This window comes from Pogona vitticeps, chromosome 6 (assembly GCF_051106095.1).
Source record: "Pogona vitticeps strain Pit_001003342236 chromosome 6, PviZW2.1, whole genome shotgun sequence".
NCBI lineage: Eukaryota > Metazoa > Chordata > Lepidosauria > Squamata > Agamidae > Pogona > Pogona vitticeps.
The window spans coordinates 93,880,647-93,900,060 of NC_135788.1; the positions used below are offsets into that span (position 1 = coordinate 93,880,647).

A 19,414-nucleotide genomic window follows, 5' to 3' on the forward strand; every position below is an offset into this window, starting at 1 on the left:
CTAGCAGTTTGAAAGCATGTATATGCGAGTAGATAAATAGGTACCATCTTGGTGGGAAGGTAAAACAGCGTTCCCTAGTCACGCTGGCCACATGACAACGGAAACTGTCTTCGGACAAGCGCTGGCTCTATGGCTTGAAAAATGGGGAAAAATGGGATGAGCACCGCCCCCTAGAGTCGGACCCGACTGGACTAAAAATGTCAAGGGGAACCTTTACCTTTACCTTACCTTTGTGCTTTGACTAAGAAACAATATGTAGCTGATTATGTGACTGATAGCTCTTTGTTTGAAAAGATGGAGAAAGGCAACAGGTTCTACACGCAAGAAATGAAACATGATACTAACACCATCAACGCTTATTCGTTAACTGGGACTTTCATGGGTCTGGGGACCATCTTTCTGCCCCTAAAAACCACCTCAAAAACACAAAATGAGAAACTAAAAGTGGCTAGAAGTCCACTTCCAATTTTGAAAAATGGCTATTTGGGGGTGTTAGAATGAGTATTTGGAGGTGCACCCCCCCTTCCTATGATCTATTTAAAAAGTGAATTAATGTTCAAGTGGGGAAGATATCCAGTTTTTCCATTTGGTAGAATGAGAATGAAGGACTGCAAATGCAGCAGGTCTAAAGGAGGAGAAATAATCCACAATGCCACCTCAGCAGCTGCACCTGAGACCTGAAGGAAATGAACAGAAAACTATCCTACCTGGATGTATGGTATGAACCAAAGGGGCTTTATGTTCCCAGTGAAGCTTCTGATATGTCTTGTCTTTATATTACAGTGGTGCCTCGCTTAACGAGCGCCTCGCTGAGCGATGAAATCGCTTAACGAGGGGCTCTGGGCCATCGCTGGAGCATTCGCTCAGCGATGGCCCCTATGGTGTTTTTTCGCTTTGCGATATTCGCTAAGCGATTCGCTTAGCGAATATCGCATAACGAAGCGGGGGAGAACAGCTGATCGGCGGTTCCAAAATGGCCGCCAGAAGGTCCGCGCCGCATTTTCGCGCCCTGCCCTCTCTTACTGAGGGCGCGAAAATGGCGGCGCTATGGAGGAACATCGCTTAACTGTGAGTTTTAAAGCCATAGGAACGCATTGAACGAAGTTGAACAAATATACAACTGTGCTTGCAATGTCACCATGTTTACCTTTTGAGTTTTACTTCATTTTGCCTCCACATATCTCTGTGAGAGTGGATTCTCAACACTTCTTCACAACAAAACAAAGGGAACAAAGGGCTTTACCAAACACTAAGCCATGAATTTTGAAGCTGGTTGCTCATATGCAAGTACAGCCATCACATTAGGTTAGAATTATATTCTGAAAAATGTATTTTAATGTGTTTTCTTTACCTCATTAAAAATCCTATTTTATGCAAACATGGGGGTGGTGGTCACAGGTTACTTGGCTATTATAAAAGGGGGTCATGACTCAAAAAAAAACAGTAGGAAACCACTGGTCTAGAGCTACAGAAAACGAACTTGATAGTGGACAGAGCAGATAATCTGTCTCTTACCTGTTTCTCCCCATATTGGCAAGTACTCATCCTGCTGAATATCTAGCATTATCTCCAGACCATTGCCTGTCCCACCCTTGAATGTAGTCAACAGAGGATGCCCATCTTCTCCTGAGTTAAACATGTAGCACTTCCCATATTTCGTAAAAACCTAGGGAAGAAAGAAAGAGAAAGAGAGAAAAAAAGGAGAGATTCAGTATCATTGTTGGGTATTCATCCAACAGGTCTCAAAATTTGGTTGCACACAAGAAGGTTCAGTAATCGGCCTGCAGGGAAGGTTTAAGGAGTGTGAAATCTTTCTGCCCTGTCATATCATCTGCCTGATCAACTGGGCCCTAAACTGTATGGCTATATGAACAATATAATTAGCAAGCCTTAACCCACCTGCCCTATTTTTGCATTTCTTATCTGGATTCAAGGCCTCAAATGAATGTAACTTTGATATTTCCACCTTAAAAGGGGGAAAAAAGACATATGTATTAATCTGAAAGGTCTGGCTATCTGTAACAAACATATGAAAATCTGAAATTACACCACATCTTTGAGTTTGAGGTTCTGAAGGCAGGAACACTGAAATGGGAAGAGGAACGGTATGAAGCCCATACAGCCCACCTCAAGCACAGAAACATGTGCATATGTATCTGCACACATGCAAAGACTATAGTTGCATGTCTGTCACCTCTTCCTGAAACTTCCCATCATCACTACCACCACCACCACTGCTTTCATCACTACCAAAACCATCACCAAAGAAAGACAGAACAAGTCTAGATTTAACCTTGAAGGCGGTACATCTCCTTTAGTGAATAAGGACATCCACACAGCATTTTATTTTAGTCACACTTGTGGAAAGCGTACATTCTAGACAGCTATCTCAGACAATATAATCTATCTGTTTCTGCCCTCATCTTCTTCTTACCTACATGTTATGGGTTGCTTTACTGAAGTGAATTAATTAATTATTCATTATCCCTAGTGCCATCATGCTTTCTTGTATTTCTGGAAATTCTTTAAAGGTCTTTATGTCAACAAGGGGGAAAAAAGAGCTAGTGAATACTCCAAAGGGGTCAACCTTCGTACTTGCAAGATCTGAAGGCAGCACTTTCAATGGCAAGACAAAGGAGAAGGGCCAGGTTGAGACATGATGGTTTGGGGGCCAAAGGTGTCATTCAAACTTGGGGTGAAAGGAAGTCTAAGTGAAAGATAAGGAGTCTGGAAGAGGAAAAACCAAGAGGTTGCTCTAAGAAAAGAGAGGAACTGGACTGCTATAGATATTCTCAGTTTTTGACCCCAAGCCTTTTTCAGTCTCAAAAAGATGATGCTAGAGACGTGGGAAGCATCTCAAAGCCTAGATGTTGGGTTTCTACCAAGCTGCTGTTTTCCTCCAAACAAACAAAGCATGGCTTATACTTCTGAACTCCAGAGGCATTCTTTGTATCAACATACAACTCTAATATCCTTTTCAATCACCGCCTCATCGCTCTTTGGAGAGGAAAGGGGGGGGGGAAGGGAGAGACGAGATTTTCCTGCACAACAGGCTTCATCCTTCTTAATGAGGTTGTCTGCTATTTCCCCAGACACGATACAAAAAGCTATTTAAACAGCATAGCTACCGTGATCCGTTCCTGGCCAAGCCGAAAAGAAGAGCCATAGCTATTATTTTTGTTGCGGATGCAGTGGTTTCCTCTGTAGCAAAAACATGAAAGCATGAAGGGGAGACTCGAGGCTGGACATCCAGAGACAAGGATACATGGGGCTATTATCTTGCTGAGATTCTGCTCCATGGAAAGTCCTATCATTACAATAAGCCATTGCTTGAGGAAGGGTTGCCATTGCTTACATAAAGGAGGAGGTTCCTTCATGGAGATTGCCTTTTTCAGCAGAAGCACAATAGGATATTGGCCAAAATGTTATAGTTCTTTCTCTTTCACACAATGTAACCTACTTTTCATAGTCACCAGGTGAAGTAAAGGGCTGCACGGGGATGCTTAAGCTTTATCCCTTTGGCCACAAGGATGTTATTCAGCCTTAATCTGGTTTTTGAGATAAAAAGGGAATTGCTCACAAGCCTTCAAATATATTTGTACAGTCATAAGAGACAGAAACAACCTCCTCCTTTTTAAGTAAAATAAGAGCAGAGAATCTTGTGAAGCTGAATCCTCTGCCATATACATATAATATGTTTCAGCAGAATTATGAGATACACTCAATCTTGCCTATTGCTTCCTGGTGTGCTGTGGATCCAATGAGCCAATGGTTTGCTATAGCAGTGGTCCCCAACCTTGGGCCTCCAGATGTTCTTGGACTTCAACTCCCAGAAATCCTGGCCAGCAGAGGTGGTGGTGAAAGCTTCTGGGAGCTGTAGTCCAAGAACATCTGGAGGCCCAAGGTTGAGGACCACTGTCCTATAGAACCCTTTGGCTCCTTCATTTGCACCCATGTAAGTATGACACAAAATCTCCACAACACTGCAGGGGACTCTGAGGGGACATTCTAGGTCTATATTCCTATGGGTGGCTGCTGTTCAGGCCATTTAGTTATAAATGTTGCACTACACAGGTTGAAAGCTCACCAAAACACAGCAAACATTCTCCTTGAGCCCTCAAAGCTAAATGCTGAAGTTGGTAATGGTGAAGAAAATATCTCATAAATCATACTGAAACATGGAGTTGGGAAATTCTATCCTGCCTGCCTCGAACACATAATTAACAGATGGAATTCACTGCCATAAGAGATGATAGTGTCTGCTAGTTCTGCTAGATTCTAAATTGGATTAGACAAAAATTCTTGGAAGATACATCAATGGCCTGAGCAACAGAAATCATGTACAGAGGAAGAATGCCTCTATCATAGGTGTGTTCAGCCCTAACAACAGCACCTGGTTTGGGTGGGAAAGAATAAAGACATATGGGAGTCTACATACAAAGAAGGGTGGGTGGAATCAAGAATGTGGGGTAGACTTTAATCTCTTCCCCATTCTCATGATCCAGCTCAAAATTCCTTGGAGTAAGGGAAATATTTACTTAAGTTTACTGCATGGGGGAGGGCAAAAACCCACTTCCAGTGATCCTAGGATATCGCTACCTCCCAGTGCTCCGATCAGCTGGTGGGAGGATATTATCAGAAGTCAGAAGTAGCTGGGGGGGAAGGGGAATCACAAAAATGGCACTGAGAAGTACACCTACAGCCCATGGGCCACAGACTGTGCGTTGCTGCTCTATCAATGAAAAGAGTACAAGGGACTACCCACCTTGAAATCCTGTTGGGAAACAGAGACAGGGCCTTAATTTAATTAAGCAAGTCATGTCCTTTTGCTAATGAGCAAGCAAATTCTTCACACATACAAAGATGGGGTTAAGGGCCTCTTCTCAATAACACATGCAGAGCAAAGAGGGAATTATTGGTATCGGCATCGATTGGACATGCTCATTTGGAGAGCCCTCCTGCTTTTGGGCAATATTTTGCGAACACACCACCACACTGAGGATGTTGGGAGCACAGGCCATCTCCCTTCCTCCCCATAGCTGTATGCTTCATTCTGGGTAATTAGTGTTCTGGGAAAACAGTCATGATAGCAATTTGCTTAATTTACAGCCCCTTGCATGTCTTAGCTGTTTGGAGCCTGACCGCTAACATTTTTTCAACTGCTGCCTGAATATTAGCTCCGTATTTCTTTTTAAATACCCACTCAAGCAATGCTAAATTGTGCTGATGGTTGGAAAGGTGATTTAACACGCCTCTAAGCACCCTCTACAGCAACCACCAGTCAAACAAAGCCTTTCACCAAGACACTGTTATGACAAGCAGGTGATGAGTTAAAAGTAAAAGGGAATGGGGCAGGGCCTCTTGCCTCCCTGATATCCCTCCTTCTTGGATCCTAGTTCTGGAGCGTGAAAAGGAAAGTTCAAAACCATTTTCATTTTTTTTTATTGCTCAATCAGACCCCCCACACCCTTCCATTCGTTCACACATGCTCTGTACTCTGTGGAGGAGGGGAAGTATTCCATTTGCCAATATCCTGAAGTGGTTTGCTTATTAAGCCACTTCAGGATATCAGAAGGAGCCGAACCAAATAGGCATGCTTTAACTCTGATATGCCATTTGGATGTGAGGACAGCACCAAACAGCACATTATACCTCTACCTGATGGTCTGATCCCAAGCCACCCTACTGAGCTTACCTCTGCCTGCTCCAAAAGAGCCAGTGTAGATAGGCCCTGTGCTATATTACTTAACAAGTAATAATGTTTTAATAAGGAATTTCTCTCCTTATGTGGTGTAATGGTTAACAGTTTAGTTATGTTTATGTTCACAGGGTATATCACCTTATTAAATGGTGGAGGAAGAATACCAAATGGTTTTAAGTCCTGGCTCATGTTGTGGCTTATACTATTTTGTGGACTCTGTCAGGAGGAGGAGGTACACTACAAGAGTGTTCAGCACCATTGGACAACAGCATGCAACACTAAAAACAACTAGACGTTATGATTTAACTACTTTTGAGAAAGAAAATAACTATTAAAATGCAACTATAATGGTTGCTAACTACTTGGAGGTGTCCTGGGAGTAGAACCATAATGCATCACTTTATAAAAGTGCCTTGAACTATAACTATTCTTCAAATATGTCTTTCCAGATTCTTAGCTTGTTGGCTAGACACCCTGACAACACACAGAAGAGGGCACTTTCCCTCTTGCCTCACATACCAGAACACCTTTGTGAATGGGGAATAGAAGCCAAGCATGGCTTGTACAGCCTTTACTGTGGGATAGACGATGAACAAGAAGCATGGAAGAAAATGGCCCCTCTGGCAGTGGGAGGCTTTGTTATTGTTTGTGAAAGCATATATATTTTGCAGCCCCTTGTCTGGAGTGCCGGACTAATGCGCTGTTGAGACTCAACATGTTCTTCACTCTTAGGCAAAACAAGCAGCTTATGCTTCTCTTTGCCTCCGGCACTGTCTGAGGCCTCAATGAGTCCTTATTTACATCAAGCTTGCTTGTGTGACGTCCATAGCAAAATATTGCAAGAAAATGCCCAGAAGTGTCTAGATAGAACATCCCGGAGTTCCTTGACAGGCCCTCCTCCCCTCCCTCGTGGGACACTGAGTTACAAACAGCAAAAACAAAATTGCTCCTTTGCAAGTGCATTGCCAACACCAGTTTATGGGATTTGCTTTCCACATCTCCAAGCTTATCATTCATCATCTTCTAGAGATTAAATCTGACAATTGGGTCCTAGGTAATGCTGGGCTTGGCAATCATCCTGCTCTGCTACATGAAATATAAACACACACCCAGGCAGGTTGCTGTGGTAAAAACTGACAATCATACTTCCTAGAAAAGGTATCAACTCCTGGAAAACGGGGGGGGGGGGGACTTTACTGCTCCATATCAGCACTTTTGAGCTTTTATGATATGATTATTACAGCTGAAGCCAACCAGCACAGAAGGGCACTGAATAAGGGAAACAGCTATATTAGACTCCTAAACAACTCTCCGAGGAAATAAAACTGGAGACACTGAACACAGTGGCGCCCCAGTTTGGGCACTCATCCCAAACCATTTGTGCTCGAAAGACTACATTAGCTTTGTTCTCATAAAAGATCTTTGTCACAATATCAGTGCCAATATAGTTTACCAGGCACTATTTAATGTGACCATTTTAATTTATAGAGTCACAACTTAAAGCTGAAATACATCCGAGGAACAAAAATGCTTATGTGCTTCATCCTAAACAGAATTAGCTGGTTAAAAATTCTGAACGTATATTGCAGCGAGAATGCTGTGAATGTGTCTGCAATGTTAAGTGAACAACCTCTGGATTTATGCAGAATTAACAGCTTAATTCTGTGTTAATCCAGAGGTGGCTTCCTTGATGGCTTTTGATGCCCAATAAGTATGTAAACAGCTACATATATTCCACTTTTTTGGAAAATGAGAATCTGTGAAAATTTCCTAAACTGTGTTATCTGTGTCAGCAAAACTAACAAAAAGTCATGTGGTACCTTGAAAACTCACTAGCTTCATTTGGCATAAGTTTTTATGGACAGCAGCCTCCTTCATCAGATGTAGAAACCAGTGAGGAAGAAGCAATGTGTCATTATCAGGATCTTCAGCTTCCCCTGTTAACAATGACCGGCACAGGGTTTCTTAATCTCAGAAGAAGGATGTTCTGTTCAAATACTTGCAGAATAACTGTGTAAATCTTTACACACATTCATGTGTGGGGTGTGTGTGTGTGACATTTAATAGCTCAGTGGTTTAGGACCTGGCTGCTGAGCTACGCACTGGGAGTTTGATTCCCCACTGTGCCTCCCTGACTAGCTGGACTCAATGATCTCAAGGGTCCCTTCCAGCTCTGCAATTCTAATATTTCTAATATTTATCTGTGCTATTCTAGCTTTTCTCCAAGAAGTTCAAGGTAACACATGCGATTATCCTCCTTGCAACTTTGTTCTCCTGTAAAATAAGCCAAGCTGAGAGTGAGCAAGTAGCACAAAGTCACCCAGTGAAATCCATAGCTAAGTGGGGGTTTGAATCTGGGTTTCCCACTCCCAGTGCAACATTAACCAAAAGGGAGAAATAAAACATACAAGTATAGGATGGTCTGTATAATGTGGATAAAAGGGGAACTGTTGCCTTCCTTCCTTTCCTAACACCTTTCTTTAGTCATTTGGGGGAGAGTAAGGGCATAGTTTTGAGGGTATTAAGGTACAGTGGTGCCTCGCTAGACAGTTACCCCACATGACAGTTTTTTCGCTAGACATTGACTTTTTGCTATCGCTATAGCGATTCGCAAAACAGTGATTCCTACGAGGGAATTTCGCTGGACAATGTTTGGTCCCAGTTTCGCAAACCAATTTTCACTAGACAACGATTTTGACAGCTCCCTCTGCGCTCGCAAAACTGGTGTTTTCGGGACCTAAGCTTCACAAGACAGCTATTTAAACAGCTGATTGGCGGTTCACAAAGTGGCTTTCCTATGGCCGATCTTCACTAGACAACGACGATTCTTCCCCATTGGAATGCATTAAACAGGTTTCAATGCATTCCAATAGGGAAATGCTTTTTGCTAGACAATGATTTCTCTAAACAGCGATTTCAGTGGAACGGATTATCATTGTCTAGCGAGGCACCACTGTAATTTATCCTGAACCAAAGAAGGAGGTTGACAGTGAATATAACACATGGAATAACCACTCTTTCGGATTTTTTTTAAAGGCGTGGCTTATTTCCTACCCAATTCGGGCTCCCAGAATCCCCCAGAAAGCTGTTCAGCAGATGTACTCCAAAACAGTAATTGTTCCAATCTCTTCATCTGAACCAGTTGTTCAAGAAGATCATCAGTACTGCAGGCAAGGGTCATGTTCCGTTACTTGCTTGGATGACAGTTATGTCAACTGTTGTTTCATGTAGAGAAGAGAGGGGGATTTTTCCAAGGAAATCTGAGCAAGAGAAAGCACCTGTAACCTCTTGGCTAGTTAGTTGACCAACTGGAGCTGAGCACCTTTTGAGACAAACTACCCATAATCTAACACAAGGGACCTTCAGGGACATCCTTGCTTTCTGCCTTTGCAAAAGGTCAGAGAGCAGGATGAGGGACATTTGCTTAAGGATTTCTTACAGCAGAGTCAGCTCATGCTCTGCTTTGAGGCTCTTTACAAGCATGATTGATGGCAGAGACCTTCAAGGGAAAGATGTTTAACATTTTGAAGAGCAGTTTTAGAAACTGATTCAATTATACACAGGCGAGTGTCTGAGTGTTCAGATAAGAGCAAAGCTTGGTTGGTGTGTAGGTTACCGTTTTTTAATCTACAAACAGGAGACAGAGAGGGTGCGGTCTCCTTCCCTAAAGGCCAGGAATTACTTGGGGTTTTTTTGGCTTAAATGTATCAGAATCAAAGAATCAGAGCCCAGATGTTCAGAGGTCATTTAGCACCTCGCCCATGGACAGCAAGGTTCTACAGATGGAAGCCATATCCTAAATCAGTTTCCTAAGGGCTGGCTTACATACATGTATATGAATATCTTGTACACATGTATTGCCTATGTTTTGAGCACGGGCAGCTTGTGCTGCATGTGAATGTGTTTCTGTGAGGGTCCACTTACATACGAAAAGTAGCACTTGACCTTGCTATCATGCATGCCTAATGTCTTTAAAATCTTAAATCAAATGTGTAAGCTGGCTCCACTCAAAAGAGCAGTTCACCTTCAGTGGGGGAAAGTTTGGAAGTTCTGTTGGCAACATTTGATACAGACTGATTCATTCACACATGCAAGTCATTGCTACTTGCTACTGCCATCCATGATGTACTGTATATTTGTGTGTCAAAAGCTGACCTAAAAGTGGGATAATGGTAGTTAGGGAGAGACACCAGTGATCCACAAATCGCAGAAGCCTGTGCTGCAGGGTCAGAAGACCAAGCAGTCGTAAGATCGAATCCACGCAACGGAGTGAGCTCCCGTCGCTTGTCGCAGCTCCTGCCAACCTAGCAGTTCGAAAGCATGCAAATGCAAGTAGATAAATAGGGACCACCTCGGTGGGAAGGTAACAGCGTTCCGTGTCTAAGTCGCACTGGCCATGTGACCACGGAAGATTGTCTTCGGACAAAAACGCTGGCTCTATGGCTTGGAAACGGGGATGAGCACCGCCCCTAGAGTCAAACACGACTGGACAAAAATTGTCAAGGAGAACCTTTACCTTTACCTTAGATTTAATAAGTTATTTTTGCTAATGAGGAACAATATTGTAATGCTGCCTTCAAACAAATGCAGAGTGCTCGTTCCTTTCCACCGCATGATCTTGTTCTCGTAGGAAACTAAATGTAATAAAGGTTGGATTTCTCCCCAGAAGTCTGAATCCTTTTCCTGATATTGCCTCACTCCTCTAGAAAACCTCACCCCATTCCAGTAAGCTTAAGTTTGCAAAATCATATCAAGGTTAAAATGGCTAAGAGATGCAGCCTTTCTCTCTGTTCAGAAGAAACACTCTCTGGATTTTCTTTCCTTCCCCATGGCAGCCTTCCTGACATCTAGTGTGGAAACTACAGTAGTAGTAGTAACCCTAAAAGGGTTATAAACTACTTTTCTCTTGCCATTTAAGGAAAGCTGTTTCATTAGTTTCCTCTAAGATCAAGTCTAAACATGTGTCCTTGGAGACCAAGACCAAGATAATCTATACTCTTGTATTTCCAATCACTATGCATGACTGTGAAAGCAGGACGGTTAAGGAAGGGGGCAGGAGGGGAAAAAAGCATTTGCTTGACATGTGGTGCTGAAGGAGAGCTTTGTGGTTATCTTGGACTGCTAGAAAGATGAACAAGTGGGTCCTGGATCAAGCCTGTACTATCTCTGGAGGCAAAAATGTTGAACTAAGGTGGTCCTACTTTGAAAACATCATGAGAAGGCAGGATTATCTGGAAAAGACAATAAGGTTGGGAAAGGTGGAAGAAAGCAGGAAAAGAGGAAGACCTAAAGGAAGCCACAGGGATGAGATGACAGGAGCTGAGCAAGACTGTTGAAGACAAGACATCTTGGAGATTGCTTATGCAAAGGATCACCATAAATCGGAGAAGACTTGACAGCGCATATCAACAACAAACAGCTTATCTAGTGGGTTGTAGTGGTTTAGATATCTGGATGCAGGGTTAGAGGCTGGGAGTTTGATTCCCCACGGTGCCTTCTGCGAGCAGAGCCAGTTTGTTCGGCTTTGGCCAAAGCTGTGCAGACCCCGGGCGTCCCCAGAAGGCAGCAAAGGTAAATTATTTCTGAGTATTCTCTGCCTGGAAAACTCTGAAAAGGGTTGCCATATGTCAGAATTGACTTTACAGCATATTGTTATTGTTTTTAACTCCTCTGATCATATTTCATGCTAAAGCAGATGTGGGCAACTTCTGAAGGTTAATGGGATGTACAGGCCATCCCCAACCCACCAGGGACTGCACTGCTACTGAAATACAGCGACAGTCATTGAGGCCCCTGCTATGACCCTGCTAGAGATGGTCAAACACACGCCTGCACCTCTGAGCCCTACAAATGGACATGGCAGAGTGCCTTCCTCCTTTCAGTGGGCGGGGCGAGGTTGGCACCACAATTGTACTGGTGGCAGCAAATGGAGCAGCAAGGGCTGCAAAACCAGCCAAAGGGCAATGCAAGGTCACACAAGCCAAATGGTGCCTCCCTTTCCTGTTTTATCAGAATCAAAATTTAGTACAGTGGTGCCTCGCTTAACGAGGATAATCCATTCCAGTGAAATCGCTGTAGAACAAAATCCTCGTTAAGTGAAATAAAAAAGCCCATTGAAACGCTTTGAAAACCCTTCAATGTGTTCCAATGGGCTGAAAACTCACTGTCCAGTGAAGATCCTCCATAGGGGCGGCCATTTTCGCTGCCTGTAAAGCGAGGAATCCATCCTAGAAAACAGCGGGGGGGGCATTTTGTACACCTGGCAGCCATTTTGAAACCTGACGATCAGCTATTTTAGATCATTGTAATGCGAAAATCGGTTCCTGAAGCAGGGAACCAATCATCGGGAAGTGAAAAAAGCCCATTTAAAACATCGTTTTGCAATCGCAAAAAACTAATCGTCAAGCGATTTCCTCGTTAAGCGAGGCAATCGTTAAGCGAGGCACCACTGTACCAGATTAGCTCAAGCCTGTCCAAGGACTGTCAAGTTTCTAGTAATCTGTGCCATACTTTCTGTTTGTGTGATTTGAAAGATAACTTAAATTATCTGCCGTCTTAATTGGAAACGTTACAGAGATCGGGGATCGAATTAGAACAATATAGTTTCCTAAGAAAATACGAAAGCAGGAAAATTGTTTGGGAAGTCCACCCCTCTGCCACCTTCATGAGGAAACCTAAAAGAAGTTGTGGGATTATAAGAACTACACAAGCTTCCTTTGAAGGAGCTTTAACCACTTCTAGTCTGGACAGAGGGAAAGCCAACATGCACAAAAGAACAAGTGTTTATTTTGTACAGATTCTTTGTGTATTCTGATTCCTGGTCTCTCGTGGAACTTTCTGCCCTGAGGCTTCCTTCTCCAAGCCAGCTGTCCAATCAGCTTTGCTGCAACATGCCATCCTTGGGGTAATCAAAACAGATTCGGCAAGTTAGATTTAGGAGGTGAAATTGGGGTTTCCTAGCCAAATTTCTGCAAGCCCCACTCAGCATCTTTCAGAAACAGATTGTACACCCAATGTTTTCACTTCCAATCCTCTTAAAGAGATTCTTAGCCAATTATTTCAGGAATATGGTTCCAGTTACTCTCTGGGTTCTTTGGCCACACATTAATGCTCTCTGTTTTAACTCTTCTTATGTTTTAGAAGAATGCTGGAATCAGTGGCAATATGGTCTGTTCATATCCTAACACAGTCACAGAGAGAACTAAGAAGATTCTGGGCAAATCTCTATCTTGGGGCTAGAATATGTTTGGCCCTCCAAATGTTGCAGGACTGCAAATTCCATCTGTCTTAGCAAGCAGAGCCAGTGGTGAGGAATTATGGGAGTTACAGTTGAGCAACACTACTTGACTTTTCAGGTGATCGTAATTTTAAGTAGGGATGAGATTTTCGTATTTCAAGGACTCCCGCCTCTAGAATTACCCAGGCAGATTTCTGGGAGTGGGAAAGCACGAATAACAAGCACCATCCTGCTCCATTCCATGTGTTTCAGGTTTGAAGAAGGAAGAGGGAACTTTGCACCTCACTAGCAATATAGCAAGGCTGCCTGGGAATTGCTACGAGACTGCATGGGTAAGGTAATCCCATGATAAACAAATCTCCCTACACAGATCCAAATAGGTAGCATTACGTATGCTTCCCATACAGCCTCACAGTGACTCTCACACAGCCTTGCTATGCTGTCAGCAAGGAGCAGGGCTCCCTTCCTCTTCTTCAAACCTAAACCTTTTGTGGAACAGGGTGAAATGGCAATGGAGGAGCCTTTCTTTTGCTTATTGCATGTGCTCTCCAGCTCTGGAGATGGGCGTCCATGAAATATGAAAACTCTATCCCTAGTTCTAAAACTAAACACTGCATCTAAATCAAGAGTGGTGCAACAGAAGGAGCAATAGATCTGGAGGCAAAAGAACTTGACTTTTATTTCAGGATTTGACACTATCATTCAGCCAAGCTCCAGGCTGCTTCTGAATGACAAAGTGAAACAACATAGAACCAATCCACAAAGAGATTATAAAAGACAAATTGAAGAGCTAAGCTTCTTGAAATTAATTAGGCCATACCAAAAAAAGACCCTGAAAACAAGTAAGGTCTTGTGGCATAGCTGAGGTCTCATGTCCTCCTCTGGTATGGATGCCCATGAAAAATTGCCCATGCACTTTCAACAGCGAGCTTGCTAACAGGCCAAGAAGGTAGGTTGCATTATACTTGCTAAATCAGGCTGCTAGAAAAACAAACGGCAATTTTTTCGGGGTGGGGGGGGGAAGGAAGACAGTTTCCAAGTTCTGAAAGACATCGGGAGACATTTCTTCTATTTCCTTTTTCTGAAGACTTGAACTGTCTGTACTGTACTGCTGCTTAGCATGGCATTTTAGCGTGTTCCACTTAATGTGCAGATTTGCTTTCCCTCCCTTTGCCACCACCTATGTGCTACCCTCTACCTACAAATCAGCAACAACAGCCACTTTCTTCCGGTCCTTCACCTTGAGGATAAATTCCTTACAAATACGTCCCAGTCAACAAGTTTCTCTACTTCACTTTGCTGGAAATGGTTTTCTTAACAAAACAAAACAAAAACCCAGCAACAAGAGGTTTGCTTGGTAAATCAATTGTAAAGTGTAAATTGTGTGGCACTCATTTCCTTCCTTCCTTCTGTGCCTCCTTCTCTCTCTGCTTCAACAGCCTTCCTTCATTCCTCAGGTCCACTTGCAAACTGGCTTCTTTTCTTCTTCTACTGTAGTTTCCATACTAGATGTCAGGAAGGCTGCCATGGGGAAGGAAAGAAAATCCAGAGGGTGTTTCTTCTGAACAGAGAGAAAGGCTGCATCTCTTAGCCATTTTAACCTTGATATGATTTTGCAAACTTAAGCTTACTGGAATGGGGTGAGGTTTTCTAGAGGAGTGAGGCAATATCAGGAAAAGAATTAAGACTTCTGGGGAGAAATCCAACCTTTATTACATTTAGTTTCCTACGAGAACAAGATCATTCGGTGGAAAGGAACGAGCACTCTGCATTTGTTTGAAGGCAGCATTACAATATTGTTCCTCATTAGCAAAAATAACTTATTAAATCTAAGGTAAAGGTAAAGGTTCTCCTTGACAATTTTTGTCCAGTCGTGTTCGACTCTAGGGGCGGTGCTCATCCCCGTTTCCAAGCCATAGAGCCAGCGTTTTTGTCCGAAGACAATCTTCCGTGGTCACATGGCCAGTGCGACTTAGACACGGAACGCTGTTACCTTCCCACCGAGGTGGTCCCTATTTATCTACTTGCATTTGCATGCTTTCGAACTGCTAGGTTGGCGGGAGCTGCGACAAGCGACGGGAGCTCACTCCGTTGCGTGGATTCGATCTTACGACTGCTTGGTCTTCTGCGATTTGTGGATCACTGGTGTCTCTCCCTAACTACCATTATCCCACTGAAACACAGAAGCAACCTGAGCAGTATTCCTGCAATGAAAACAACTATGCCTATTAAGAGATATGTGTGCCGTACAATGGCTAGGGTTTAAATCCAAGCTTAGCCATGATACTTACAGAATATCCTTGAGAAACCATTTTTTGATTGAACTATGAACAGAATTTCCTAAACTAACTCCGGTTCCCTATTAATGTACAGTTGTCCTTCAAGATACTGGTGTGAGAAGCAAAAACTGGGCATTTATATTTTGGGTAGGCAGATGCAGCAAGAGGAGGGTTCAATCTGAAAGAGAGAAGCAGTAGCCAGGGAAAGTGGGCTACTCAATTCCTTCTCCAGAAGCTTTTTTCTTTCAACTCTGTTCCTAACCGCTAAGCTACTTCCCTTCCTCACTGCTAGGATTTGAGGTATTTGGTCCTTGGCTGGGTGAACACAAAGAGATTTAATGGGAAAGCTTTTTCGTTTTAGATTGGACCATCTGTCTTTTCATCCTTCTGCCATTGCTTCAGGATTCTGAGGTATCCTTGTTTTTACTTCATAAGTAGTTCTAATCTTAGGCTCACAACAGCCTCATGAAGTTTGTTGGGATGAGAGAGACCTTGTTTAAAGGCACTGCAAGCACTCTGGCTAAGTGAGAGCTTTCTCGTGTTTGATTCCAGTATTGGCTCTTGTGTCTCCGATTAGATCTTCTCTCCTTCCCTCCTCCCAAAAGAGGTGAAAATGATTTGCTTAAAAGTTTTTGCAGTTCTGATAAAACTGACCTTGGTAAATTGGCATTTTAGGCTACAGCCATTAAAATGAAATTCAACAACAGCAAATCCAAAGTACTATACAGTATGTTGAAAAGACCAACCCAATATATATATATACACAAAACTGCAGTGTGGGGAGAAGTCGAAGAACTAGTTAGGATCCAGTATAGAGTGGGGAGGTTTCAAAAGTTTAAGATGTTTCACAAATTGATGTGAGTGTGTTGCAGTGTGATGCTGTTATGAAAATGCTTCAAGGGTTAGGTGTGGAGGACAAATTCTACTTTTTTAAAAGAGCACTTGAGCATACAAAGACAAGAAGCTGCTTTATTCTGACAAGCCACAGGGCTGTCTAGCCAGGTATTGTCTCCTCTGGCTAATTGTGTCTGTCCAAGGTCCCATGTTTTCTGCAAGAGTCCTTTTAAACTGGAGACGCTAGGAAATGAACCTTAGAATTTCCTGATGCAAAACATGTGCTGTTCACTAATCCATGATTCAACTAGTTAGCCAGCAAGTAACAGCAGTATGAAGTCATGGTCCAGTGGAAGCAAGAACTGGACAGGGCAGCCATGACTCCAAAGTCACCATAAGCAGGCAAGCACCACTGGTAACATTTCGCTTGATAACTCTCAAATGGAAATTTTGTTCTGGTTTCCAATACGAAAGCTAGTCTTGTGAGCATACAGCAATTCTGTTAGTTACAAATCACAGAAGTTGGCATTCCTTCAAAAGCTATGCCAAAGATTTCTGCTATTTTTTTAAATATTTGGGGGCTCCAAATTAATATTCCCAATCACAACAGCACTGCACACTGATTATGAACTCAAGGTTTGTGACACAAACTAAGCACTTAACTACATTGGTACTCAATGAATACATAACAATGGCTGAAGTTTAGTAATAAATCACAACTACAGCGGGCCCATTGAATTAGTGGGGATTTGGCGAGTCAGTTCCTCCATAAATTCCATTCATTCAATGGGTCTATTTTCGTAGTGACTTGCTACTGGATTTCAGCCAATGTTGTATTTTGCTATGTTGACCACAAGCCTCAATGGGATGTGTTAGTATATACTTCTGAGAGGCAACACAAAGCAAGTAAAAAAAAAACAACTCTGGCATATGTATAGGTTTTAAGGGGACATCATATTTCTGGATTTCTAGTTAACATATTTGCTGCATATTTATAGACTCTGTGAAGCACATGAAACCCCATGAAACTCATTGCCATGGGATGCAGAGACATAATTAAAAATGATTAAATAAAGATATAAAATTTGAGTCTATGGGGTTGGTTAAGTGTTACCTCTTTTTTAGAAATGCCTGTCTCAGCAGATGTTGGCAGCTAAAAACAGAGAACAGCAATCATCATAATGAATTTTCCTTTCTTATCTGGCTAGCCACCATGAAACCTCAATAGACTGCCTTTCCGGCCTACTTACACAATGTGTATATGTACAGTGGCCTTAGTGTTTTTTAAAAAAATGTTTTATGAGAATGAGAATGGGATTGGACTCAGTGATCATACAGGCTCCTTCCAAATCTGTGATTCTATGGTTCTATGAGATCCCTGTAAAAATCAAAAATCCCTTGGGACTCATGACCAAGGAGAGGAAACAAGGTGTTTTGCACTGGATTAGTAGAAGAGACAAGAGAAGGTGAGGTTGTGTCTGTTGGCTTGAGGATGATTGTTTGTCAAAGCTGTTTGTAGCTTGTTGGTGTGTTTGTGGCTCTTTGCGTGGTTGTAACCATGTATTCTGCTCCAAGCACTTGGTGCTGAGGGGATAGATTATTCCACAGAAGAGATGAGTTCCTGGATCTGGTTGCGAGAGGAGCTAGAAGCTGCTGGTTTATAGCGGCACTCAGAATTCCTGGGAGCTTGTGTCCAAAAGTTCATAAAGAGGAAGAATAAAATAGAGCTTTCTCTGAAGGCATTGAGTAGGGGAGCTTGAAAGAGAGGACAGGAGTGGTATGTCACAGTCTGTACAGCCAAGAAGAAGCAACTGCCTTCAACATGTGGCTTGTCTGCATTCCTGCCCTAGGATGTAGGAGGCTATTGCTTTACAAATGCAAGCCGGGAGCCCTAGTGGGACAGAAGGTACAGCAACTTGAAGTCTGTCTCTCTACACTGCAACATGTCAGGAAAAAAATGAAGCATTTCTGGATGGAGGTGGGAAGACTCTCTTGGAAGAGCAAGAGAGCCGGAATGCCTTTGGAAAGGAAGAAGAATGTCAAGTAAAGAAAGAAAGAAAGGGGAGGAACGTGACACGTAAAGGTCAGACTACCAAGAAGCACTGTCTTTGCAGCTGTAGAATTAGTATCAGGCCCTGCCCAAGGAAAGTGATTTTGAGCCACTGGAACAAAGACCGAAGTCCCAGGATTTCTCCAGTTAATCATTCAGAGCTGCTGGAACAGAGGCACATTTTAAACAGAGTTTCTAAACAGCGGTTAGACAGTTCTCAGGAATACTTTAGCTGTGGATTTCAAGCTTTGGCAGGACTGGACTTGTTGACCCTTGAGATGTGTTCCAGCCAACATTCCCTCCAAGGTGCATGGGTGCGTAGAGCTCCATTGGCGCCATGCACTGGAGCTGCATGGTTGAAGCCTGTTTACTTCTGGTTTTTGGAAGAAACTCCAGCCCCCACGCACAGACGAGCAAGGCTCCCACACAGCAGGAATGACAAGTAGAGAGAATCTTGCTTCCAGCTCTACAGTTCTATGATTCTATGAGACACCACCCATAAATTTCTGCTTTGCCACCTCACTGCAGCATGGAAATGACTCTGGACCTCTAGAATTCTGGCAGGCATAGCCTTCAAAAGTACGGGGTCTCCTCCATGCTACAATCAGGTGGCTTCAAGTACAGCCTCAGCAACAGCTCGCATGTCTTCTCTCCAAGGACCAGTCTAGCTTACTGCATGCGATGGTTGGTTGGTGGTACCATCACAAGGAGAGCTACTAAGTAATGAACTGGCTACACCAGGAACACGGCGATGATGTGAAATAGTTGTGACCTGTGTCATAGTAGGCATCCTTCAGTCTCAAGAGACTATGGTAATATGCTCTGAATAGAGGTCTTGGAACAGCATCTAGTGTTGCTGAGAAGGCCAATTCGAGAGTGACAATCCCTTCCACACTGAAGACAAATACAATCTGTCCCCTGTCCAGCTCCCTGATTTTGTTGCTTTCGTGACTGCCTCTTTGCCTCGGCCTGCTGGACTAGGGTCTCTTCAAATTGGGAGATGCCGTGATGCACCACCTGCCTCCAGGATGAACGCTCAGATGTCAAAGTTTCCCACCTGTTGAGATCCATTCCTAAAGCCTTCAGATCCCGCTTACAGATAACCTTGTATTGCAGCTGTGGTCTCCCTGTGGGGCGATTTCCCTGCACTAATTCTCCATACAGGAGATCTTTTGGAATCCGACCACCAGCCATTCTCACGACATGCCAACATAGACGTCACTGTTTCAGTAATGTATACATGCTAAAAATTCCAGTTCATTGTAGGACTACTCTATTTGGAACTTTGACCTGCCAGGTGATACCAGGTGATG

General features: G+C 43.1%; 1 protein-coding gene across 4 annotated transcripts in view; it reads right to left on the reverse strand.

Moving 5' to 3' along the window:
* The window catches only part of ASIC2 (acid sensing ion channel subunit 2), a 464,091-nt gene that overhangs the window by 71,615 nt on the left and 373,062 nt on the right, over positions 1–19,414 (reverse strand). For all 4 annotated transcript variants that reach the window (XM_020785623.3, XM_078377910.1, XM_073004296.2 and 1 more), the window contains one exon: positions 1,516–1,666. In XM_020785623.3, coding sequence (XP_020641282.2) covers positions 1,516–1,666 — 151 coding nt within the window. The remainder of the gene's footprint in view (positions 1–1,515; positions 1,667–19,414) is intronic.